Genomic DNA, 25,323 nt, shown 5'->3' with positions numbered 1-25,323 from the left:
GTGGCACAGCATGTTAACGTCCTCGCTTAAAGTGCCAGCATCCTATATTGGCTCCAGTTCGAGTCCTGGCTGCTCCACTTCAAATCCAGTTCTCTTGTATGACCTGGGAAAGTGGTAGAAGATGATCCAAGTCCTTGGGTCCCTAAACCCACATAGGAGACCAGAAGGAAGCTCTTGGCACCTGGTTTTGGATCAGCACAGTTCTGACCATTGCAGCCATCTAGGGAGTGAACCTAGGGAAGATTCTCTCTCTCTCTCTCTCTCTGCCTCTCCTCTATGTGTAACTCTGACTTTCAAATAAATAAAAATCTTTTGAAAAATGAGTTAGTAATACATCTTCAGAAAATAAAAATAAAGTATAAACCCTCCACATCTACATTTTTGCAATTAAAATTTCATCATGGTTATAAAAACATAATATCCACAAAGTTAATCCTTCCTTCCTGAATGAATTTGTTAAGTCTCAAGAAAAGGAAACATCATATTATTCAACCCCTATAAGATGGGTGGGTGGGGGTTTGAGGAAGTTACAGATATGATGTCTTTAAAAGATTTATTTATTTACTTATTAATTGAAATTCAGATTTACAGGGAGAGACAGAGAGAGCAAGCAAAATTTTCCATCTGCTGGTTCACTCCTCCAATGGCCTCAATGGCCAGGGCTGGGCCAGGCTGATGTCGGAAGCCTGAATCTCCATCCTGATCTCCCACAGAGAAGGCACAGGCTCAGGTAATTGGGCCATTACCCGCTGCTTTCCCAGGGTCATTAGCAGAAAGCTAGATGGAAAGTAGAGTAACTGGGACTTGAACCAGCTACTGGGACTTGAGCCAGCCATAGAAAGTGGCAGTCAGTGTCACAGTGGCAGCTTAGTGCACAGGGCCACATTGCTGACCTTGTCTTTTCATTCTAAATAAAAGGAATCCTACTCTTTTTCTTTTAAGATTTATGTATCTGAGAGGTAGAATTGCAGAGAGAGAGAGAGAGATTTAAAGGACTTTTATCTGCTGGTTCATTCCCCAAATGGCCACAACAGCCAGAGCTGAACCAATCCGAAGCCAGATGATTCTTCCAGGCCTCCCAATCAGGTGCAGGAGCCCAAGCACTAGGACCATCTTCCACTGCTTTCCCAGGCCATGAGCAGAAACCTGAATTGGAAGTGGAGCAGCCAGGACACAACCTGGCATCAATGTGGGATGCTGGCACCACAGGTGGAGGCTTAGCCCACTATGCCACAGTGCTGGCCCCAGGAATAGTACTCTTGACCCAATGTCTGTGTATGTCATGCCACATTTCCATCATCAATTTCTCTGATATGTGGCTGTTCTCAGTATCTCTTAGTATACAAGCCTGATGCTTAGGAGGAAGAAGGAACCGACAATGCCTGCACACTCATGGGAAAGTGCACCCCCATCATATTTGGTCATGGCCCATGCTGGTTTCCAGTTTCACGTGACTATACATTTTTGGACCCTAGACTCCATTTTTATGCAGCTTCATTCTCAGTACATTTAGGTTCTGCTTTGTTCCCACATTTTGTGGAAAGCAGGGGTCATGTTTAAATCACATGCAGTAGTTTCTCTTGATGATTTTCTTATTTGCAGGACTGGATGTCCTAGCTGGTGATTCTTGTGAGTGAATTGATAATACAGAAAGAGGGACACTTTTTTCTTGGGTTCCTTAAAAATATTTTTTTATTTCTTTGAAAGTTAGAGTTAAAGAGAAAGGAGAAGGAGGAGGATGGAGGGAGGGAGACAGAGAGAAACAGAGAGAAACTGAGAGACACAGAGAGAGACAGAGACACAGAGAGAGAGACAGAGAGAGAGAGAGAGAGATACAGAGAGACAGAGAGAGAGGTCTTCAAATCATTGGTTTACTCCCGAAATGGCCACTACAGCTGGGGCTGGGCCAGGCTGAAGCCAAGAGCTAAGAGCTTCACCTGGGTTTTCCACATGGGTGAGGGGCCCAAGCACTGAGGCTGTCTTCTGCTGCCTTCCCAGGTGCATTAGCAGTGAACTGGGGAAGAAGGTGAGCAGCCGATTCTTGAACCAGTGCCCATATGCGATGCCGGCATCTCAGGCAGAGGCTAACACTGCTACGCCCTAACACCAGCTCTAGAAGGAATATGCTGACCACTTGACCCACTAATCTCACTGCTTCCTGGTGAGTTGGAAGAGATTTGCTCTTTTATCCAGAAAATATTTCATAGTAGTGATATTCACATTCTGCTATACTGTATCATTCGTTCCCTGAAATAATTGCTTATGAATGTTTACACTGTTAAATTTGATTTTTGAAAATAATATTGCAAAGAATGTTACTCATAATTTGTATGAACTCCTCAGAGAAGTAGAGATAAATTCATCACCTTATGTGAGTTTCTGATTAGAACTCCCACCTAATTGTCCAAACAGACAACCTCGGGATGTCTTTAAAGGAAAGAGTGTTTGGGGTGAAAAAGATTTACTTTATTTATTTGAGAGAGAGCAAGATCCCAATTGCTGTTTCATCCCCAAATGCATGCAATCATGGGGTAGGGATAGGCCAGACCAAGTATTGGGAATTCAATCCCAGTAACCTCATAGGTGGCCAGGACCCACCTACTTGAGCTATACACCTGTTGCTTCCCAAGGTACAAGGACATGGAGTAGAGCCTGAACTTGAACTCAGTTACTCCAGTATTGGAGTGTGCATATCAAGCATGCTCCACAACTCCCAGCCCAGAAAAGACTGGAAAAGACTCATGGCATTGAGAAATACTGAGGGATATGAAGATCACCTTAAGTGAACTTATTTAGGAGTTGTGGACATGCTTTTGAGATTATGTTTCTGAGTGTGTATGCAAGAGTGTGGTAGGGAGGGTGTGAGCTTTCTCTCTCTCTCGCTCTCTCTCTCTCTCTCTCTCTTTCAAGATTTATGTCTTGGGGCTGGCACTGTGGGGTAGTGTGTTAATCCTCCACCTGCAAGGTCGGCATCCCATATGGCAGCTGGTTCGAATCCAGCTGCTCCTCTTAGGATACAGCTCTTTGCTATGGTCTGGAAAAGTGGCTGAAGCTGGCCCAAGTAATTCAGCCCCTGCACCCATGTAGGAGACCAGGAAGAAGCTGCTGGCTCTTGGTTTCAGATCAGCCCAGCTCCATCTGTTGTGGCCATTTGGAAAGTGAGCCAGTGGGTTGAAAATTCTCTCTGTCTGCCACACTCTCTGTATGCAACCTCTCAAATACATACATAAATCTAATATCTGTATATTTCTTTGACATCAGAATTACAGAGAGAAATAGAGAGATGGAGAAAAAGAGATCTCTCATCTGCTGTTTCACTCCCCAAATGGCTGAAATGGATAGGGATGGCCCAGGCTGAAACCAAGAGACAGGAAATCCATCTAGGTCTCCTTCATGGGTGCAGTGGCCCAAGGATTTGGGCCATCCTTTGCTGTTTTCCGAGGCACATTAGCAGGGACCTGGATTAGAAGTGGAGCAGCCAGGACTCAAACCAGTGCCTATACTGAATGCCTGTGCTACAGCCATGGACTTAACCTCTTGCACCACAACTCTGGTTCTGAGCTTCTGACTCTTGGAAGTGGACATCACTGTCTTGAGAATGACCCTCCCTGTCTGTTCACTGTGGCCTTGAACGAAGGTGGCATCTTCCAGCCTACAATATGCCTTTTGAAATGTGTGCTTGTGAAAGAAAATCAATACAACAAACACAGAACTCATTTTTGTATTTTGTTCAACCAAAAGAAGCCAAGTAGCATCATTACAAACATAGGATATCAAATTGTAAAGATTTGACTAAACTTCTTCTTCTGAATTCAGATCTAGGATGTATATCATGAACCCAGTGCATCTCCATATAAAATTTGAATGCCTAAGTTTATTTATAGAATTCACGAGAGTTACAAACACCATCTTCCACAGCACAGCTCTAGGGACACTGGCAAAATCCCCTTCCTCCAAGTACACCAAATACAGAGCTCCACTTCTCTGCCAAGCATCTCCAGCTGGTGACAGTCTGGTGAGAGCCCACAGCATTTCTCCACAGTCCCCCACACCCACAGTGTCCCCCTCGTTCAGCGGGGCGTGAGGTCAGGGAGGTGGCAATCCCAGAAGGGGCAGGTGTCCATGGACTTGCTGTCAGCTTGTCTGCAGTTTGGTGGGGCCTGAGGGCTCCCAGTGCATCAGTGTTGGAAGAGACATCTGCGCGCCTTGCAGCCTGGCCTGGGGCGGGCCTTGATGGGAGGGGCTCTGGGCCCTGGGCTGGGAGAGGGAGAGGGAGGCAGAGGTCTGAGGGCAGAGCAGGCCAGGGGTTCCAGGCCATTGAGACTCAACTGGAACTCAGCTGGCAGAGGACGCCTCTTTGGGTGAGGCTTGGGCATGTGGGAGTAGCCCAGAGTGGCGGCAGCTCTGTAGCGAGGTGTGAGGAAGAGGGGGCTGGGACAGTGAGAGGAGCAGCTCCTGGCGTTGCATTGGCTGGGCATGCTGATGGTGGCTGGGGGCCTTGGGGAATACCAGCAACCCTGTCTGTCTGTGGCACATACGTATCGGCTGCTCCCTGGTGAGCATCTTCCAGGTGGGGTCAGCACTTTGAGCGGGATGCAGGGAGCCTGGGCAGGTAACCAGAGCCCTCTACTGCCTCAGGATGTGCTCAAGGACCACTACCACCACCACATGGCCCAGCATGAGCTGCAGGGCTCTCTGTAAGGGCCAGCACCAGTCTCTAAGCTCCCAGGTGGAATTGCAGCTCTGTTCCACTTCAAAAACTACCAGGATCATCTGGGTGCTGGCACTCTTCAGCCCTAGATGGGGCAGAAGCCAGGAGTTAGGGCTTGTCAGAAAGCAGCTGACAGGGTACAGGTGGCTGTGTCCCTACCTGAAACTCAGCCCCCAAATCCAGCCCTCCATGGACACCCAAAAATGTCTCTTTCCTGAAACTCTCAACAAGATCACCAAAGGACGTTCCCTGGGCCCTGGAGCACAATCAGTCATGTGGACCCCAGGACATACCCTCAGGGCTCCATGGAGTACTGCTTCATCATGGCATGGACATGGCTGCCCTTCCTGTGCAGCTTCTGCATCTAGGGGAACACGGAGTGTGTTGAGGGGAGGCCGCTGTCCCGCTGGAGTCCCAGTGGAGGGCCATAGTTGCTCCCACTGCGGAGGTGGCTGCAGCCCTGGGCATCCTAGAGAAAGCCCCTCCCCCATTCCAGTCAGTCTTGGAAGGGGGAGCCTTTCCTAGTGGGGGCAGTCAGGTGAGAGCATAGAAAATGCCTTACCTGGCCTGGGACCCTGCTGCAGTCTCTGCCTTTTGGGGAGGTTGCCTTGTGTCCCGTGTGGCCTGCAGGAGAATGGGACTCGGTCAGCTGAGACCAGCAAGACCTGTTACGCTAACCCCTAACTCATTGCAGCCCTGCAGCCCTGAGCCCATCCCAGTCCCCCAGATTCAACGCCCAATGCTGGGGCTGCCCGAATCCCTCTTCTCCCCTGAGGGTGGGGACTTCTGATCTGCCAAGGCCCATGTGGATATTACAACATCAATTGGGGGCCATACCAACCACTCAGCTTAAAAAGGAGTCTGCTCTGCTGTTCTGCAATCAGGGTCCCACCTGCAAATCCTTTAGCACAGGCTGAACAAAAGAGCATCACTGGACCCAGGGGGCTGATGTTCCCACCCCTGAAACTGTGCTCACTTCAGCACACACCGACATGGGACAGGAACCTACGAGGCATCTCTCTCTCTCTCTATCTCTCACTCTCTCCCTCTCTCTCTCTCTCTCTCTCACACACACACACACACACACACTCAATCTGTCACCTAGACACTCTCCTCCAACATACCTGCTGTCTCCAACAGGGCCGCTGGTCACTTCTGGGCAGGAGACACTGGGGCTGCTTGGGCGCCAGCAGCCGCTCATGGTACAGATTCTCTGGTCTGTCTGTGCCAACCCCAGGCGATGTATGCTTCCTGCAGATCTCCCGTTGGCTCCTGCTCTTTCTCTTCACCTGAGGCAGAGGGATCAGCCCCCCAGCTGGGACCCCAAGCGACTTGAGTGCTAGGGAGATGTTCCTGCGGCCTCACACAGGCAGAGTGAGCTTGGACAGAGGGAGCTCCTGGGAACGCCTCCAGGTGTAGTAGGCAGGGTTAGAGCCAGGGAGGAATGGTAGCCTTGGCTTCCTCCTCGTATTTACAGCCTGATGAGCTTATGGGGGGAAGGGTTTGCTAGGCAGAACTCAATCAATCAGAATAATGATCGGCTGGCAGTCTATCAATGAAAGTGAATCCAATAGAACCTCCCCATATTAAAATCGCATCCAGTAAGCACTGCCTATGGTATGCAATTCTGTTAAACACTTCTCTTCCTCCTTGATGTGATTGTTTTTCCCATAACCCTTGTGCAATTTTACAGGATTTGATTTTTACAGTGTAGTTTATTTATTTGAAAGTCAGAGTTTACAGAGGGAGATGGAGAGGCAGAGAGAGAGAGAGAAAATTCTTCCATCCATTTTTTCACTCCCCAGTTGTTTACATAGCCTTAGCTGTGTGGATCCGAAGCCAGTAACCGAGAGCATCTTCTGGGTCTCCCACATGGGTACAAGGGCCCAAGGACTTGGGCCATCCTCTATTGCCTTCCCAGGCCATAGCAAAGTGCTGGGTCAAAAGTGGAGCAGCCAGGACCAAAACCAGTGACCCTATGGGATTCCGATACTGCAGGCAGTGGTTTTACCTGCTATGCCACAGTCCCAGCCACAGGATTTGATTATTGAAATCATCCTTTTTTCCTATTTACTACTGGTTTCCTTCCTTCCTTATTTATTTAGAAAGGCAAAGTGGCAGTGGGATAGGGAGACCCAAAGAGCCATCTTGCATCCACTGGTTCTTTCTACTCCTTTTCCATACTCATCAGGGAGCAGGATTGGAAGCACAGGAGCCAGGACTCCAACCTGTGCCTCTATGGGATGTGGATGATTCCAGGCTGGCTTATTCCCCTGGGCCACAACAGCAGCACAATTTCTCCTGTAGCCTATTAAAACCAATGGCATATGCAAATTTCTGTGTATGGAAACTTTCTAGTTTTTTACATATAAATATGTTTTCTATATATATTTTTCCTTGGCCTGTGGCTTATCCACTGATGGGATTGTGACTGGGGGAATTCATTGCATTTTTCCCGGTAGCTGTGGATTTCCCACTGTTTTGCTTATCTATTGTCTTCCTCTATAAGGACGAGCCAGAAGGCAAAGATCCAGCATTTTCCAAGAATCCACAGGCTGTATGCATCCTACTCTGAGGGCAGCCAGGCAAAACTTGTGACCATGGGAGAACCTGCATCATTCTCATCTCCAAGCCAGCCCTCCCTGGTGAGTTGAGAATTATTGTGACCACCCAGTGTCCACTGGTGTACTTCTTTCTTTACTTAAATTTCTCTCAGTAACTGACAGGATTTTTCTAAAGATTTAGTTATTTATTTGGAAGGCTGGGTTACAGGCAGAGATTGGGAGAGAAAGAGAAGGGGAGAAGCCCTCCACGTGCTGGTTCACTCCAAACATGGCCGCAACTTCAAACATGGGGCTTCACTCCCTGGTTTTGAGTGACAGTCAATGTCATCTACCCTTAATTATGTGAACTTTCTTGGGATCATAGACCAGATTGTTCTGAAATATTTCTTAATTTATTTCAAAGGAAGAGTTACATAGAACAACAGTAAGAGCTAGTGAGAGATGATCTTCCATCCTCCCCCTCTCTCCTTCTCTCTCTGGCACTCTGCTATCAAATAAAAAGAAACCCTAAAACACACAGCTTTTTGTTCTCATCCCCTCAAACCGCCTGTGGTTCCAATGCACTTGGCCTCAAACCTTTTGGATGACAACGGTGCACAGTGTGAGGCAGCTTCCACCAGGAGAAGGGGAGGTGGAGGCACCTGGGACCCCTTCCATGGCTGGAAGTCTGTGTCTTCCACTCTGCTCAAGTTTGATTTTGTTTTCCAAGGGGAGACTGAGAAGAATGATTATTCCTGAGACCTTGCAAAGGAAGCAAGTAGCGTGTGTGTTGAAGGCCAAGCCGAGACCCGGAGCAGGCTCTGCACAGCCAGTCAGACTGACCAGCTGCATCTTCAAGAGTCTGATCACTCGAGTCTCTGCCCACCCGGGCAATGTGGTTCAGCACTTGCTGACAGAGGGGTACCTGGAGAAGCCCCAGCAGGTCTGTGCACTCAGGCGACTGCAGGGGCTCTGCGCCAGCAACAGCGAGGGAGAGCCTTTACCCACTTTGGAATTTGCAAACTCCTGGAAGATGACAGCACCAGCAATCCCAAGCAGATCCCCAGGTCCGGCTGGTGCTGGGTGTCTGCAATCCATGCCCAAGCCTACCCCTGAGCCAGCCTCCAAGGTGGTAGTGGTGATTCCACCAGCAGATCTGGGTGTCTCCTGGCCTTTCTCCAGCTGGCAGGTAACTCCTGAGGACATCAAAAGGCAGACAAGGAAAGTGAAGGAGCTGAGGAGGAGACTGGCTGAGGCCCTGCAGGCAGACAAGATCATCAGAGAGGAAGAGAAAGTGGAGAGGGGAGACTGAACATGGGGAAGCTGGAGAGAAGGGGCAGCCATGTGGTACAGGCTCTGTGGGGATGGGGGAGCCCCCAAGAAAGAGCTTTCCATGTTGGTCTTTGTGTGTAATGCCAGTTTGACCCCCTTCATGGATCCAATAATCCCCAACTGTACTTTATTAAACTCTGATAGAAAGGAAGTGTGGATTGTGCCTCTTTTTGTGGGGGACATGGTAAGTTTCCCTTGAGAAAGTGTTTCAGTTTCTCTTTACAGTTTTTTTTTTTTCATTTTTACTTCACCATCTTCATCGGTAATCTATTGAGGGATTATTGCCTTACTCGTTTTTCTTCTTCCATTACTTAACATTAAAGGAAATGATGGCCCCTGCTCCAAAGACATTCTCTTCCTCTGATGTCCATGTGAATGATTTTCACTTTTAAAATTTTTTATTCATTTTTTGAGAGGTGGAGTTACAGAGAGTGAGAGGGAGAGACAGAGAGAAAGGTCTTGTATCCACTGGTTCTTTCCCCAAATGGTTGCAGTGGCTGGAGCTATGCCAATCTGAATCAGGAGCCAGGAGCTTCTTCTGGGTCTCCCACATTGGTGTAGGGGCCCAAGTGCTTGAGCCATCTTTTACTACTTTCCCAGGCCTTCTCAGATAGCTGGATTGGAAGAGGAGCAACTGGGACACCAACCAGTGCCCATATTGGATGCTGGCGCACTACAGGTAGAGAATTAACCTACTGTGCCACAGGGTCAGCCTCTGAAGTATTTTCAGGTAAACAAATCAGTGGCATTTGGTACATTTGAAATTTTGGACAAGTTTCACCTCTGTTATTTTGATTGATACCATTGTTTACAATTCTTCTATATCAAGCTACTGAAGAACAAAATCTTTTTAAGGAATATGTAGTTGGCTACTTCCAACATCAGGGTCATGAGCTTCAAAATGTCACAGTTTTGAACATTCTATTTAAAATTTTCATCACAGGACCAGCTTGGTGGCCAAGCAGGTAAAGCTGCTACCTCAGACACTGGTTTCCCATATGGGAGTCAGTTCGAGTCCCAGCTGCTTCATTTCCAACCCAGCTCCCTGCTGATAAAACTGGGAAGAAAAGTGATAGCTGACTCAAGTGCTTGGGCCACTGCCACCCACATGGGAGACCCAGAAGAAACTCCTGACTCCTTGAATCAGTCTGGCCCAGCTGCTTATTGTAGAGGCCATTAGGGGAGTGAACCCATGGATGCAAGATCTCTCTCTCTCTCTCTCTCTCTCAATCTCTCTCTCTCTATATATATATATATCTTGAGCTCTGACTTTCAAATCAATAAATAAATCTTTTTTAAAAAGTTCTCATGTTTGGTCACACCTTGTTCCCTGAAATGTCAGAAGACAGAAACATTCACACACAAGAGACCAATTTTTTAAGCATGAGGGGAAAATGGCTTTTTCAAGCTTTCCTGCTGTATAGTAATGCAAATTTAGTACTTTTCTTGTATGCATGTTGACAACTTTGGGCATCACATACATCATAGTATCAGCATCACCATCAAAGAAGTAGACATTCATGGGCACCAAATCCCCTTAGGTTGGGTGGTAAAAAAAATCTTAAGTATGAAAATAATCATATGGATAGGATTAAGTGTTAAAGTGCACATAGAAATAGGATTAAATGTGTGCTAATGATAATAATGATAATGATAATAATAATAATAATAATAATAGAATTTAAAAGGAGAGTGTTCCAACATGGGAAGCAGTCCACACAGCAGACTCATAGAATGATAATCACTTTAAATAGCACTCTTAACTCAGAAACAACCTTCAAGGCATTCTGTTCTGCTACAATGCCCACATGAACATTTCAGGCATGGAAAGTGAAGACACTACTGCAAAAACGTGTCCTACATGAAGGACATCGGTGGGTGAAACCCCAGTGGAAAGAAGGTGTCTTCAAGAAAGGAGGTACTATTCTCTGAAGGGAGGAGAGAACTTCTACTTTGTTTATTGTCTTGTCTAAATCCTGGCGATGTTTGTGGATTCAAAAGTCTTCCATAAGGGCCGACTCTGTGGTGTAGTACGTAAAGCCACTGCCTGCAGTGTTGGCCTCCCATATGGGTGGAATTTCAAGTCCCTGCTGCTCCATTTCCTATACAACTCTCTGCATGACCTGGGAAAGCAGTGGGAGTTGGCCCAAATATTTGAGCCCCTGCACTTGCATTTGAGACCTGGAAGAAGATCCTGACTCCTGGCTTTGGATGGGCACATCTCTGGCCATTGCAGCCATCTGGGGTGTGAACCAGTGGATGGAAGACCTATTTCTCTCTGCCTATACCTCTTTGTAACTCTGCCTTTCAAATAAAATAAATAAATCTTTAAAAAAATGTTCCATAGCTTAGGCAGCTCTTGTCAGGAGCCTCAGTTGATGACTGGCGTCATACACAAGAGTGTTAATTGTTGAATTAACCACAAGAGTCACTGTGCACTAACTTCTCATGCAGGGCATCTGTGCTCAATGAGTTGTCCTCAATGAGATTTAACTGTGAAACCTGTTCTCAAAGTTTTATTTCATTTTAGTGTATTAAGTGGAAGATTTGAACATCCCTTGTATCGACTGTTGAGGAACAGTTGTTTTTGTTTTTGTTTTTGTTTTCATGCAAATTGTTGAACTCTTTACTTACTACAGAGTTGGTCTTCTGTGTTAAAGTTAATTGGAAGTGAATATTAGTGGAGAATGGGACTGGGAGTGGGAAAAGGAGGAGGGAGTCTGGGCATGTGGGTGAGAGAACAGGTATGGTGAGAAGAATCACTATATTCCTAAAGTTGTACTTATGAAATTCATGAAGTTTGTATTCCTGAAATAAATGGCTTCTTTAAAAAAAAAACAAAGTAGGCATTTGCATCCACATGCCTTTCTGAAGTATGAGAATTCACATCAAAAAATACCAAGGACATTCCAGAAACCCGCTCAATAATATTACAGAATCCTGATGATTGAATCAACATCTCCCCCATCATTTCCATGGGTAAGGAAAATTTCTCCCACTTGAGTGCAGGAGGCCATGACCACTCAAACAAAACTGAGCCTCTCCCAACAGAGAACTTGAGATTTGGAAATAAAAATGAGATTGCTTAGGACACTTGGTCTGGGATAGCAGCAAAAGATGGCCCATTTATTATATGTAGAATATATTTAGTAACTCAAGGGATATATAGGTTAAATTAGTTGAAGAGATTAAAGTCTAGGAAAAAGACAAATAACCATATATAAAAAAAGTCGCCAAGAGTTTATTTCACATCTAATTATTTTTTTCTTGTAGTTACATTACTTGAAATAGTCTGTGCTCTTATTTACAGTCCATCATTTGGAGTAATTTACAATGAATTTGTCTAAGGGTCCCAAAGATGTATACCTAATATACCTTATATTAGGCATCATAAGCCCAGAAGATAAGGATTAGCTCACACTATGAATAGTTGTAATATCATGCAGAGATTTGGAAGTTTTGTTTTTGGTCATGCAGTAATCCTTATGATATCAAAAGAAAATGACATCCTCCTATATTAGAGATGTAACAACATAAGTAGTATGTATACATAGGTTTAAATTTATAGAATGTACACTTTTTTAAGTTTGGGCCTACAAGATAACACAAGGTGTCTTTAAACAGAAATTGTGCATTCTGAAAAATCTATGGATCAATTTGTATTTGCTGAACCAAAATTGAGCTTGAATTATTGAATGTAAATAGAAGTTTACACTCTATGTGTGACCTACCCAAAAACCAGAGTGTCTTGTCCATCCATGATTTGCTTATGTTACTGAAAAACTAGGTTTAGCTTCCATAAAGATGCAACCAAATCTTTGGGATGTTTGCAAACAGCCCATACCCTAGCCAACTTTGAACTACATCATACACCTATCTTGATTGTGTTAAGTCAATTCCCAACTTGTTGGAAGAGTTCATGGACAAACATTTCTCACCATCTGAACCTATTACGTGATGGCCACCAAAAAAACAAAGAAACAAACAAAAACTAATTTCTACCAAAAAGAAACATTGAGGATAGGGAGATTGAGGAAAAATAATAAGGACAGATGAGTACACATGCACTTCCTGCCTCTCAGCGGAGTGCTCTCGCTCTCTTTCCAAATATCCTTGTCCTACAGCTTCAGCATCTTCTAAGGAAAAGCCCATTTACAAACACTGCTGGGGAAGGAAATTCCTCTTACGATCAAGGCACCATATTGCACACCACAATGTCCATAGTGTGTGGATTTTCCTCTGGGTCTTGAGTTGTTGGCTAAAATTGGAGAGTTTCCCTGCCAAGAGTGTACAATACCAAGGCTTGGTTATCAACGCAAAGATGATAAAATGGCCTCCTGAATTCAAGGAGGTATGGTTCCGTGAGAAGAATTTGAAACAGAGGGAGGTAAGAAGAGATGATGTGTGAAATTTTAAATAAGCATTCAATTCTCATTTCACATGCATGCATAAAATATTATGTTCCTCACACATGTCATCATCCAGTGTCTATCAAATGTGCAGGTTTCTATCAGCAGTTAGAGAATGGTAGGAACAAAGCTAATACAAGGAGGAAAGAAGCAAATTTAGTAGAAAGAAGCAAACTAATTCACAGAGATGCTACATATATTCCAACTGAAATAAACAAGTTTCCGGGCTGCTTGCCTCAAGCCCGCTTACACCCGACTCCCAGGGTCTGTGTGGTGACTCTGCACCTCTTGCCCCCACCACGCTCCTCCTCTCAGAAATCAACTGCAACAGTGGATCATGGCTGCTAGGTGGGATATTGTTGTGCATGAGACACAACACATGTTGACTTCTTTCCATGGAGGCTTCTAATTTTCACACCACAAGAGAGAAATCCCTGGCCTCAAACATGTTGTCAAGACAGTGGACCCTTCCCACTACCCAGATGATTTCTTCCTCAGTCAACTATGGCTTCATGCTTTTCACTGCTTACCTCCTGGGTCACTTTGTGGAACAACTGGAGTCTGCCCACCAATTGCTTCTTTTGACTTTTTCCCAGGACACATTGACATGCTGACCATATCTGACTCCAGCTATTTCATCTACAATGCTGTGTATGCAGTGGCCCATGCTCTCCATAAGATGGTATCAGAGCAAATAGAAAAGGGATCTCCAGGAGATGCAGCTCATCCTAGGGTTCTTCCATGGCAGGTAAACATCTCCCAGAACAGGACACTCACTGAACACCTGTTAGCATCCTCAGGTATTTTTATTGCAGTAACACGTGACCATGTTTTCATGCTGAGACTGGCATGATCAGGTATGATGGAAAGTGGGCTCTTTCATTCTTCACTGGGCATATATACATCTATAATAGTTATCTGAGTGTGGAGGATTTGTTATCTGCTATTGAACATTTTAAAAAACAATTTATGCTATGGAACATGTTGAAAGTATTTAAAAACAGTATACATACTAAGAGATTCACATAAGTCTACAGATAAATGAGTTTTCATCATTGCATCACACTCATAATCAACACCCAAATTCAGAACATAGTATTACTAGTATCCCAAAGATGCTCTGTATCCCCAACTCAATTTCTTTAAAAGCTTTAAAGAACCATAGCAGTTCTAGGAGATCCTAAATTATTATTCTCAGGCATTTCTTCATATTATAACTTTGTAAACAAAATCCAAAGTGAAGCACCCTTTCAACATTGTCAATTAAGCAAAACTATAAACCATTGTTGGTTAGTCATTTATATAGTAATTATTATGACCCTGTCCCACATGACAATAATTGGGTTTGCAATTTGGCTGTGATTCCTGACCCCAGATTCTCAAGAAAAGAAATGCACCGAGTGAGTGGTAATGACTCGGAGCTATTGGGTCCCTGTCAGTTATTTTTTTCTTACCTCCTGGCTCTTGCCTCAATCCAGGCTCAGCCACTATGTGCACTGAGAGGTGAAGCAGCAAAAGGTTGGTGTCTCAACTATCTCTCTTTCTAATGCTTCTCTCTCTTCCTCTCAAAAACCACAAAGCAGTCTAGAAACGTTTTCATATAAAGTAAAAGAAATCGCTGTTTAAGCTGAAACACAGCAGACCATCAACTTATAAATGACAATGTCATTTTATGTAATAGGCCTATGGAGAGGGATAAAGCAATAAAAGGACACAGAGGTCTGACCTGCTGTGATCACAGCGACACAAAGGCAAGGTCTCAGCACTGTGACTGACTTAGAAATTTCTCCCTTTGGCTTCTAGCTGTGTCCTTATCTGGATCACCAGACTCTCATGGGCATTCTGTAGGCTGAAAAAACAGCAATCCTGGGATTGGCTGTGCCCTACACAGAGACCAGTTCTCCCTGACGAGGGCTGACCCTGAAGACAGCATCTACTCCACGTTCTCCCCATTTCAGTTGAGACTCAGGTCTCTGACTATATGCTGGGGAGATCTTGACATGTCATCATCTCTGCTTTTTCTCTGCTTGAAACTCCACCCCCTGCACACTTCCCTTGATATGTTGGTCAGCAGCTACCAAACTTATCTGAGGATAAATGTCTACACCGAAAGTCTACAGATAGAGACACAACCAGACTCTTATGTTCAAGCCAGAAAACACAGTGTCAGCATCTTGGTAAGCTCAAGGTTGTGTGTATGTGTTAAGTATCATTGTGACTGCATGTGACTGCATGTTTGTGCCTGTGTGTTTTGTCCGTATTGGCAATTCTGAAAAATGTGTGGCAGAAAGGCAGATGAATGAAAGCAGAGGTTCTCAGCCTTGTTGTGCCTTCCATGGAATTTTCCGTTTGCTCCCCAGCCTTTCAGAGGCAGAGGATAGGCATCAAGATTTCTGTGCCCACCCTATAAGCACATCCCTTGATCCAACTTTGGGGATCTTGGCAAAGATAAGACTGTTGGGACCCAGGACCACTACTGCAAATGTCCACATCTGTCTGGAGAGGTGCCTAGCTATTGTGATGCATGCACTACTTCATTCAATGTTGCTGCCTTACTTATCACTGTTCCATCTTATGTCTGACATTTCTTATCAGAAGACAAGAACTCTAATTCACTTTGTCACCCTTTGGGATGAGCTTCTTTAACTGCCAATATTTTCATATCTTTTTTTAACTTTTATTTAATGAATATAAATTTCCAAAGTACGACTTATGGATTACAATGGCTTCCCCACCATACCGTCCCTCCCACCTGCAACCCTTCCCTTTCCCACTCCCTCTCCCCTTCCATTCAAATCAAGATTCATTTTCAATTATCTTAATATACAGAAGATCAGCTTAGTATTCATTAAGTATTTCAACAGTTTGCTCCCACACAGAAACATAAAGTGAAAAATAATAAATGATTTTTTAAATGATGATGAAATCAGATCAGACCTATTGTCATGTTTAATCCCAGTGAGAGTCAAGTTGGGAATTGATAATTTCTTTTTTTTTTTTTTTACAGAGGATCAGTTTAGTATGCATTAAGTAAAGATTTCAACAGTTTGCACCCCCATAGAAACACAAAGTGAAATATACAGTTTGAGTACTTGTTATAGCATTAAATCTCAATGAACAGCACACTAAGGACAGAGATCCTACATGAGGAGTAAGTGCACAGTGACTCCTGTTGTTGACTTTACCAATTGACACTCCTGTCTATGGCATCAGTAATCTCCCTATGCTCCAGTCATGAGTTTCCAAGGCTACGGAAGCCCTCTGAGTTCTCCGACTCTTATCTTGTTTAGACAAGGTCATAGTCAAAGTGGAGGTTCTCTCCTCCCTTCAGAGAAAGGTACCTCCTTCTTTGAAGACCTGTTCTTTCCACTGGGATCTCACTCACAGAGATCTTCTGCCAGAGTGTCTTGGTTTTCCATGCCTGAAATACTCTCATGGGCTTTTCAGCCAGATTGGAATGCCTTTAGGGCTGATTCTGAGGCCAGAGTGCTATTTAGGACATCTGCCATTCTATGAGTCTGCTGAGTATCTCGCTTCCCATGTTGGAACACTCTCCACTTTATTTATTCTGTCAGTTAGTGTTAGCAGGTACTAGACTTGTTTATGTGCTCCCTTTGACTCTTAGTCCTTTCATTATGATCAGTTGTGAACTGAAATTGATCACTTGGAATAGTGAGATGGCATTGGCACATGCCACCTTGATGGGATTGAACTGGAATCCCCTGGTATGTTTCTAACTCTACCATTTGGGGCAAGTCAGCTTGAGCATGTCCCAAATTGTACATCTCTTCCCTCTCTTATTCCCACTCTTATGTTTAACAGGGATCACATTTCAGTTAATTTTCAACACTTAAGAATAACTGTGTGATAATTACAGAATTAAACCAGTCATATTAAGTAGAACAGACAAAAAAAAAACTACTAAGAGGGATAATGTATAAAGTTGTTCATTAACAGTCAGGGCTATGCTGATCAAGTCACCATTTCTCATAGTGTCCGTTTCACTTCAGGAGGTTTCCTTTTTGGTGTTCAGTCAGTTGTCACCGATCAGGGAGAACATATGGTATTTGTCCCTTTAGGACTGGCTTACTTCACTCAGCATGATGTGTTCCAGATTCCTCCATTTTGTTGCAAATTACTGGATTTCAAGTTTCTTACTGCGGTATAGTATTGTAAAGAATACATATCCCATAATTTCTTTATACGGTCTACCGTTGATGGGCATTTAGGTTGGTTCCAGGTCTTGGCTATTGTGAATTGTGCTGCAATAAACATTAGGGTGCAGACTGTTTTTTTGTTTGCCAATTTAAACTCCTTTGGGTAAATTCCAAGGAGTGGGATTGCTGGGTCGAATGTTAGGGTTATCTTCAGGTTTCTGAAGAATCTCCAGACTGACTTCCATAGTGAATTGACCAGTTTGCATTCCCACCAACAGTGGGTTAGTGTCCCTTTTTCCCCACATCCTCGCCAGCATCTGTTGTTGGTAGATTTCTACATGTGAGCCATTCTAACCGGGGTGAGGTGAAACCTCATTGTGGTTTTGATTTGCATTTCCCTGATTGCTAGTGATCTTGAACATTTTTTCATGTCCTTTTGGCCATTTGGATTTTCTCTTTTGAAAAATGTCTATTGAGGTCCTTGGCCCATCTCTTAAGTGGGTTGTTTGTTTTGTTTTTGTGGAGTTTCTTGATCTCTTTGTAGATTCTGGTTATTAACCCTTTATCTGTTGCATAGTTTGCAAATATTTTTTCCCATTCTGCCGGTTGTCTCTTCACTCTCCTGACTGTTTCTTTTGCAGTACAGAAACTTCTCAATTTGATGCAATCACAATAGTTGATTTTGGCTTTGACTGCCTGTGCCTCCCAGGTATTTTCCAGAAATTCTTTGCCTGTGCCAATATCTTGAAGGGTTTCTCCAATGTTCTCTAATAACTTGATGGTGTCAGGTCGTAGATTTAGGTCTTTAATCCACGTTGAGTGGCTTTTTGTGTAAGGTGTAAGGTAGGGGTCTTGCTTCATGCTTCTGCACGTGGAAATCCAATTTTCCCAGCACCATTTATTGAATAGACTGTCCTTGCTCCAGGAATTGGTTTTAGATCCTTGATCAAATATAAATTGGCTGTAGATGTTTGGGTGGATTTCTGGTGTTTCAATTCTGTTCCATTGGTCTATCCATCTGTTTCTGTACCAGTACCATGCTGTCTTGATTACAACTGCCCTGTAGTATGTCCTGAAATCTGGTATTGAGATGCCTCCAGCTTTGTTTTTGTTGTACAAGATTGCTTTAGCTATTCGAGGTCTCTTGTGCCTCCATATGAATTTCAGCATCGTTTTTTCTAGATCTAAGAATGTCTTTGGTATCTTAATTGGGATTGCATTGAATCTATAAATTACTTTTGGGAGCATGGACATTTTGATGATGTTGATTCTTCCAATCCATGAGCATGGAAGATTTTTCCATTTTTTGGTATCCTCTTCTATTTCTTTCCTTAAGATTTTGTAATTCTCATTGTAGAGATCTTTAACGTCCTTAGTTAAGTTTATTCCAAGGTAATTGAATGTTTTTGTAGCTATTGTGAATGGGATTGATCTTAGCAGTTCTTTCTCAGCCATGGCATTGCCTGTGTATACAAAGGCTGTTGATTTTTGTGCATTGATTTTATATCCTGCCACTTTGCCAAACTCCTCTATGAGTTCCAATAGTCTCTTAGTAGAGTTCTTTGGATCCTCTAAGTAAAGAATCATCTCATCTGCAAAGAGGGATAGTTTGACTTCTTCCTTCTCAATTTGTATTCCTTTGATTTCTTTTCCTTGTCTGATGGCTCTGGCTAAAACTTCCAGAACTATGTTAAATAGCAGTGGTGGGAGTGGGCATCCCTGCCTGGTGCCAGATTTCAGTGGAAATGCTTCCAACTTTTCCCATTCAATAGGATGCTGGCCGTGGGTTTTTTTTATAAATTGCTTTGATCATATTGAGGAATGTTCCTTCCAAACCCAGTTTGCTTAGAGTTTTCATCATGAAAGGGTGTTGAATTTTATCAAATGCTTTCTCTGCATCAATTGAGATAATCATATGGTTTTTCTTTTGCAGTCTGTTAATGTGGTGAATCACATTGATTGATTTGCGAATGTTGAACCATCCCTGCATACCAGGGATGAATCCCACTTGTTCTGGGTGGATGATTTTCCTGATGTGTTGTTGTATTCTATTGGCGAGAATTTTATTGAGGATTTTTGCGTCTATGTTCATCAGGGATATTGGTCTGTAATTTTCTTTCAGTGCTGCATCTTTCTCTGGCTTAGGGATTAAGGCGATGCTGGCTTCATAGAAAGAATTTGGGAGGATTCCCTCTTTTTCGATTGTTCTGAATAGTTTGAGAAGAAATGGGATTAGTTCTTTAAATGTCTGGTAGAATTCAGCAGTGAATCCATCTGGTCCTGGGCTTTTCTTTGTTGGGAGGGCCTTTATTACTGTTTCAATTTCTGTTTCAGTTATGGGTCTATTTACGTTTTCTTTGTCTTCATGGTTCAATTTAGGTAGATTGCGTGTGTCCTGGAATCTATCCATTTCTAATAGATTTTCCTGTTTGCTGGCAGACAAGTCCTTGTAGTAATTTCTGATGATTCTTTTTATTTCTGTGGTGTCTGTTGTTATGTTTCCTTTTTCATCTCTGATTTTCTTGATTTGGGTCTTTTCTCTTCTTTTTTTAGTTAGTTGGGCCAATGGGGTGTCAATTTTGTTTATTTTTTCAAAAAACCAGCTTCTCGCTTGGCTGATTTTTTGTAGTGTTTTTTTTTTTTTTTGGATTCAATCCTGTTAATTTCTTCTCTGATTTTAATTATTTCTCTTCTCCTACTAGATTTGGCTCTGGTTTGCTGCAGTTTTTCTAGGTCCTTGAGATGCGCTGAAAGCTGATTTATTTGGTGCCTTTCCAATTTCTTGATATAGGCACTTATTGATATAAATTTGCCTCTCAATACTGCTTTTGCTGTATCCCATAAGTTTTGATATGTTGTGTTGTTGTCTTCATTTACTTCCAGAAAGTTTTTGATTTCTCTTTTGATTTCTTGAATGACCCAGTGTTCATTCAGGAGCATGTTGTTCAGTCTCCATGTGTTTGCATACTTTCTGGGGTTTCCTGAGTTGCTAATTTCCAGCTTCATTCCGCTGTGGTCTGAGAAGCTGCATGGTATGATTCTAATTCTTTTAAATTTGCTGAGACTTGCTTTATGGCCTAGTATGTGATCAATCCTAGAGAAGGTTCCATGCACTGCTGAGAAGAATGTGAAGGCTTTAGATGTAGGATTGAAAGTTCTATAGATATCTGTTAGATCCATTTGGGCAATAGTGTCGATTAAATCTGCTGTTTCCTTGTTGATCTTCTGCCCGGATGATCTGTCTATTTCTGAGAGTGGAGTATTGAAGTCCCCCAGTACTATTGTATTGGAATCTAAATCTCCCTTCAAGTCCCTTAACATATCATTTAAATGGACTGGTGCCCTGTAATTAGGTGCATATACATTAATAATAGTTACATCTTCCTATTGAATTGAACCCTTAATCATTATATAGTGTCCCTCTTTGTCTCTCTTAACAGTTTTTGTATTAAACTTTATTTTGTCTGACATTAATATGGCTACACCTGCTTTTTTTTGGTTTCTGTTGGCATGGAATATCTTTTTCCAACCTTTCACTTTCAGTCTGCATGCCTCTTTGTTAGAAAGATGTGTTTCTTGTAGGCAACAAATAGTTGGGTTGTGTTCTTTGAGCCAATCATCCAATCGGTGTCTTTTAACTGAAGAATTCAGACCATTAATGTTTAATGTGACTATTGATAGATAGTGACTTTGCCCTGCCATTTTCCCGGAGATATTTTCTAGTATATGCTTTGAGCTTCCCATGCTCTTTTACTGGTAGGTGTTCTTCCTTTCCCTTCTTTCATATTGATGGCCGTGTTTCTGTGTTTCTGAGTGTAGCACATCTTCAAGTATCTTTTGCAGGGCTGGACGAGTGGTCACAGAGTCTTTTAATTTCTGTTTGCTATGAAAGGTCTTTATTTCACCTTCATTCACAAATGAGAGCTTTGCAGGATATAATATTCTGGGCTGTCAATTTTTCTCTCTTAGCACCTGTGCTATGTCTCGCCATTCCCTCCTAGCCTTTAGTGTTTCTGATGAGAAGTCAGCTGTGAGTCTGATTGGAGATCCTCTGAGAGTAATGTGACATTTCTCTCTTGCACATTTTAAGATCTTTTCTTTATATTTCACTGTGGTAAGTTTAATTACCACGTGTCGTGGTGAGGATCTCTTTTGGTCATATTTATTGGGGGCTCTATGAGCTTCCTGTACTAGGATGTCTCTGTCCTTCTCCAAACCTGGAAAGTTCTCTGCTAGTATCTCACTAAAAAGGCCTTCTAATCCTTTCTCTCTCTCCATGCCTTCAGGAACTCCTAGAACTCAAATATGTTTTTTTTTAATAGTATCCTGTAGATTCCCTACAATATTTTTTAGATTTTTAATTTCTTCTTCTTTTCTTTGGGTTGACTGTATGTTTTCCTGTGCTCTATCTTCTAAGTCCGATATTCTCTCTTCTGCTTCAGCTATTCTGTTTTTAAGGCTTTCTAATGTGTTTGTCATTTGATCTATTGAGCTCTTCATTTCATTTTGATTTCTCTTCACTATCACACTTTCCTGTTCTACTAGTTTCTGCATTTCATTTTCATTCTTCCTTAAAATTTCATTTTCATGAGAGAGATTTTTAATCCTGTCCAATAAGGATTTCTGTAGTTCAAGGATTTGCTTTTGGAAACTTCTAAATGTTCTTATCATAAATTTTTTGAAATCCGTATCTTGCATTTCTTCTATCTCATCATCTTCATAATCTTGGTTTGGGGTGTTTTGTTTATTTGGAGGCATCATAGTGCCATCGTTGATCTTGTTCCCTCGATTTCTGTGTTTGTTGCTTGGCATAGTTAATTCTTCTTTCGTCACTGTGCGTTTTTTTTATTTTTTTTTATTTTATACTATGTGTTAAGTGGACTGCCTGCTGTTGGAGGAGCCTTGGAGGCTTGAGATGGGTGTGGCCTGAGAGCTCTGCTTGGTTCTTCCAGGTTACAGGTGTGCAAAGTTGACACCCTCAGGTTATACGTGGTAAATCTCTCTCTATTTATTTATTTATTTATTTATTTATTTTATTCAGGGGGTAAGTAATACCACATGGCACGGCTGTGCAGAATTGATGGTATTCAGCTTCCGGTCTCTGGCTTCTACCCAAAGAGTCTGTGTAGGCTCCCTTTCTCCTCTGGACTCCCACTGGGTTGCCTATGCTACTGAATTGTAGTGACTCAGTTCCTTAGCTCTCCCCTGTTGTTATGTAAATCCAGAGAGGGGGCCTGCTCTTTGTCTCTTGCAAACTCAAGCTTTGCAGCCTTTCAACCTTTGCAAGGTTGGCGGAGAGAGAAACCCCCCACTTTTTTTTTCCTTCTTTCCGGTAGTGAGTCTGCTGCACTTTCCAGCCCCCCTCTAGATTCTGACCCCCGTTTCCCCGCCAATGTCTCAGGTTATTGAGCTCACCTCCCCTTCCAGCGCCGATGTGTGGACTCGGAGCCCTGGACGTCACAATTCTTCCTGCTGCTGTCTGTGTGACATGCACTCCCCTTCCTGCACTGGCGCGCAGACCCTGCGGCTCCTGCAGCTCGGCTTCCACGCGGTGGGCGACCTTGTTCTCCCAGTAGGTCCTCCGATTCACAGCCACTCGATCCAGAGAGTTTCCTCTGCAATATTTTCCTGGTTCTTTTTTCTGAGGCTACCGTAACTTCCCTTTTATTAAACTAAATTTTCCCAGACTATCGGTGCGCGCCCTCATTATTCCGCCATCTTGGCTCCGCCAATCTTCTATTTTCATATCTTACCCATGTTGTACCTTGTATCAGTGAGAAGTATACTTTTCTCAGAACATTTACATGGTTAAGGTACTCAATATTCAACTGATTGTCAGAGCTATAAGTCACCCAGGGGTGAACACATATACCCTTCATAGTGTTAAAGTTTATCACTAAGGAAAAATGATTTTAAAAATTTAATTCAACATTCTTATCATTAAAATACATAAAATTACTCAATGGATCCACAGCATAATTTTTTGCACCAGATCTATTTAGTGTCCCACAAGTGAGTCCTCCTGGGATCAGAAATCCAATTTTGGTTCAGGTGTTTATGGGAAAGCAACACTTGTTTAGACCACAGTAGAAAATTTTAAATTCATGTGGAAGGATAATACATACAACACAGTGTGTCAAAATAGAAAAGTACCTTTACACTAAAAATGAAACACTGCCATCTTGAAACTATGAATATATTATAAGAAGGAACAAAATAGAAATGGCACTTTATTAATTCAACATTGCAAACAAAAAATCAGTGTATATGAACTGAAGAAATGATTGGATAAATATATTTCTTCCCTTATAACTACAATGTGACAATTTTCTTGACATTCAAATTATGGATGAAATGTAGGAAATAAGATAAAGTCCAGAATTCCAAGGAAAGTGGGGCAAAGAAAATCATAGTGAAAAAATAGAACAACTGTTTTATTATTCACAATAGCATAAATCCATCTTAAATTACAAGAACTCATATTTTCAGGCAGGAAATGTGGGAAAATACAGATTGCTAAATTGTAAAATGTGAAAAGACAAGATAAATTCAATACACAGAAAATTAATAAATGAAGACAAAGTGAACCTTCTGAAATCTCTAATATAAGAAGTCCTGAATTGGATGCATTTGTTTCACTGAAAATCTAACTTAATAAACCTGCTTTGACAAGAGTTGATATGTAAAAGTAGAAACTTATCAAAAAGTCTCGGGAAATCACACTGGTGAATATGGTCACAGATGATAATATTCTCACATATTTGAACAAGTGGCAAACAAAGTTCTATTCAAACTATTCCAGAACCTACAGAAAACATAGATGCAGATTGGTTTCTCTTCTTAAGCAGAAATGAGCTCCCACATTGGAATTTACCAAAGCTTTCCCAAAGGGCACATGAAGATGAGGTTGTGCATGGACACAGTTTGCTTCCAAGAATGTAAAAAAGGACATTCCACAATCCTCCAGCGACCCTGGAGCATCACTGAGTGGCACCCTGAATCCAGCCTTGGCTTCCTTTGGGTTTAGCTGTGAAACTACACTGAAAAATAGGATCTCACCCTTCTCTCTAAATCTGCTGCTTCATTTAGGTGGTCAGGGAAGAACCACCCATATATGTTGGCCTCTTACTTTGCCATCCAGGTGATCAATAAGGACCCACAATAACTCCTCAACCTATCCATGGAATTCCAAATCTGCAATGCCTTTGTCATGGACCAATTGACCCTTAGGAATGTTTTGCATTTTCTCTTCAAAAAGCATTTACTCCCTCTAACTATAATTGCCATACACAATACAAAGCACTTGTTATTGCTGGAACCATGTCTGCATTTTCTGCATAGATGGTACTTGTTGGACCTCTAAAACCCCACAGGTAAATGGAATCCTAATTCTGAAGAGCAATGTGTGAGTCTCCACCAATACCATTCTCTCACATCTGATGAAAGGCAAATGTAGAAGACAAGTATGGGTATCCTACCATGGTGTACAATGTGTCCCAGGGAGTCAGCTGGATTCTGAGAATATTAAAAAGTGGAAGAACTAATGAAGGTGTGAAGCAGTGCAACCTGAGGGAGCCCACTCTGATTGCTGTCTGAGGATAATATATCCATTTGCCATCTTCTGTGAATATTGACTTTTGACTAATCACAGCTCTTTGACACATAAGATATTTATAGCATGCAGAAATATTCTGTCCTAAGACAAGGCTCTCTTAGAAGACATCCAGGGACCAAAGGTGGTTAGATGTGTAGATGTGAATACCTGGACATCTGGTTTCCACTTCAGATGAAGCTGAGGGCCATGCTAGTCCTGAAGATTCCCCAAAGAGCATTTAAGGCTCAGTTACAATTACACTGGAATTCACACACTCACCTGCCCAAGCCCAAGCCTGCCACAATCTCTTCCACAAAAGCAGATTTTGTCAAAGTGCACCCAGAAAACATTCTCATTACAACCTGTGGGGAGCCATTGCACCGCGCCCTAAAGATGGCGCCGGCTCCTTTCTCCCGGAAAGACTGGCAAGAAACAAACAACTCCTAATAAGGAGATGGCTGAGCTCCCTTCTGGCTTCCACATTGCTGTACCTATCAATCCTTGCCACTTGGCTGCTTTTGATTGGTGTGCTGATGGCTATAAGAGGGAGGGGAGAGAAAAGGGCGCAGTAGTAGAA

General features: G+C 42.8%; 1 protein-coding gene and 1 long non-coding RNA gene across 3 annotated transcripts; one reads left to right on the top strand and one right to left on the bottom strand.

Annotated features, from left to right (window-relative positions):
* Positions 1-1,945: 1,945 nt before the first annotated feature.
* On the top strand, positions 1,946-8,701 carry LOC149121469 (uncharacterized). The gene is made up of 3 exons (XR_016222942.1): positions 1,946-2,161; positions 7,221-7,356; positions 7,985-8,701. It is a non-coding gene; the product is annotated as an uncharacterized LOC149121469 (long non-coding RNA).
* Positions 3,829-6,210, bottom strand: LOC149121470 (uncharacterized). Of its 2 annotated transcripts, none has more exons than XR_016222941.1 (4): positions 5,836-6,209; positions 5,274-5,335; positions 5,005-5,075; positions 3,829-4,796 (listed from the first exon to the last, which is right to left on the bottom strand). XR_016222941.1 is itself a non-coding variant. In XM_089316006.1 (4 exons), exons 1-4 carry the CDS (start codon positions 5,910-5,912, stop codon positions 4,135-4,137), a joined length of 333 nt encoding a protein of 110 aa, XP_089172132.1. In that variant the 5' UTR covers positions 5,913-6,210; the 3' UTR covers positions 3,829-4,134. The 2 variants fall into 2 exon arrangements, 1 of the variants encoding a protein (XP_089172132.1); XM_089316006.1 differs by having other exon boundaries at positions 3,829-4,257; positions 5,836-6,210.
* Positions 8,702-25,323: the final 16,622 nt, after the last annotated feature.

Source organism: Oryctolagus cuniculus, chromosome 16 (assembly GCF_051225735.1).
Source record: "Oryctolagus cuniculus isolate XC-2025 breed Fujian yellow rabbit chromosome 16, ASM5122573v1, whole genome shotgun sequence".
Classification (NCBI taxonomy): domain Eukaryota; kingdom Metazoa; phylum Chordata; class Mammalia; order Lagomorpha; family Leporidae; genus Oryctolagus; species Oryctolagus cuniculus.
The sequence above is the reverse complement of the archived record's forward strand: the minus strand, read 5'-3'. Positions and strand labels throughout refer to the sequence as shown.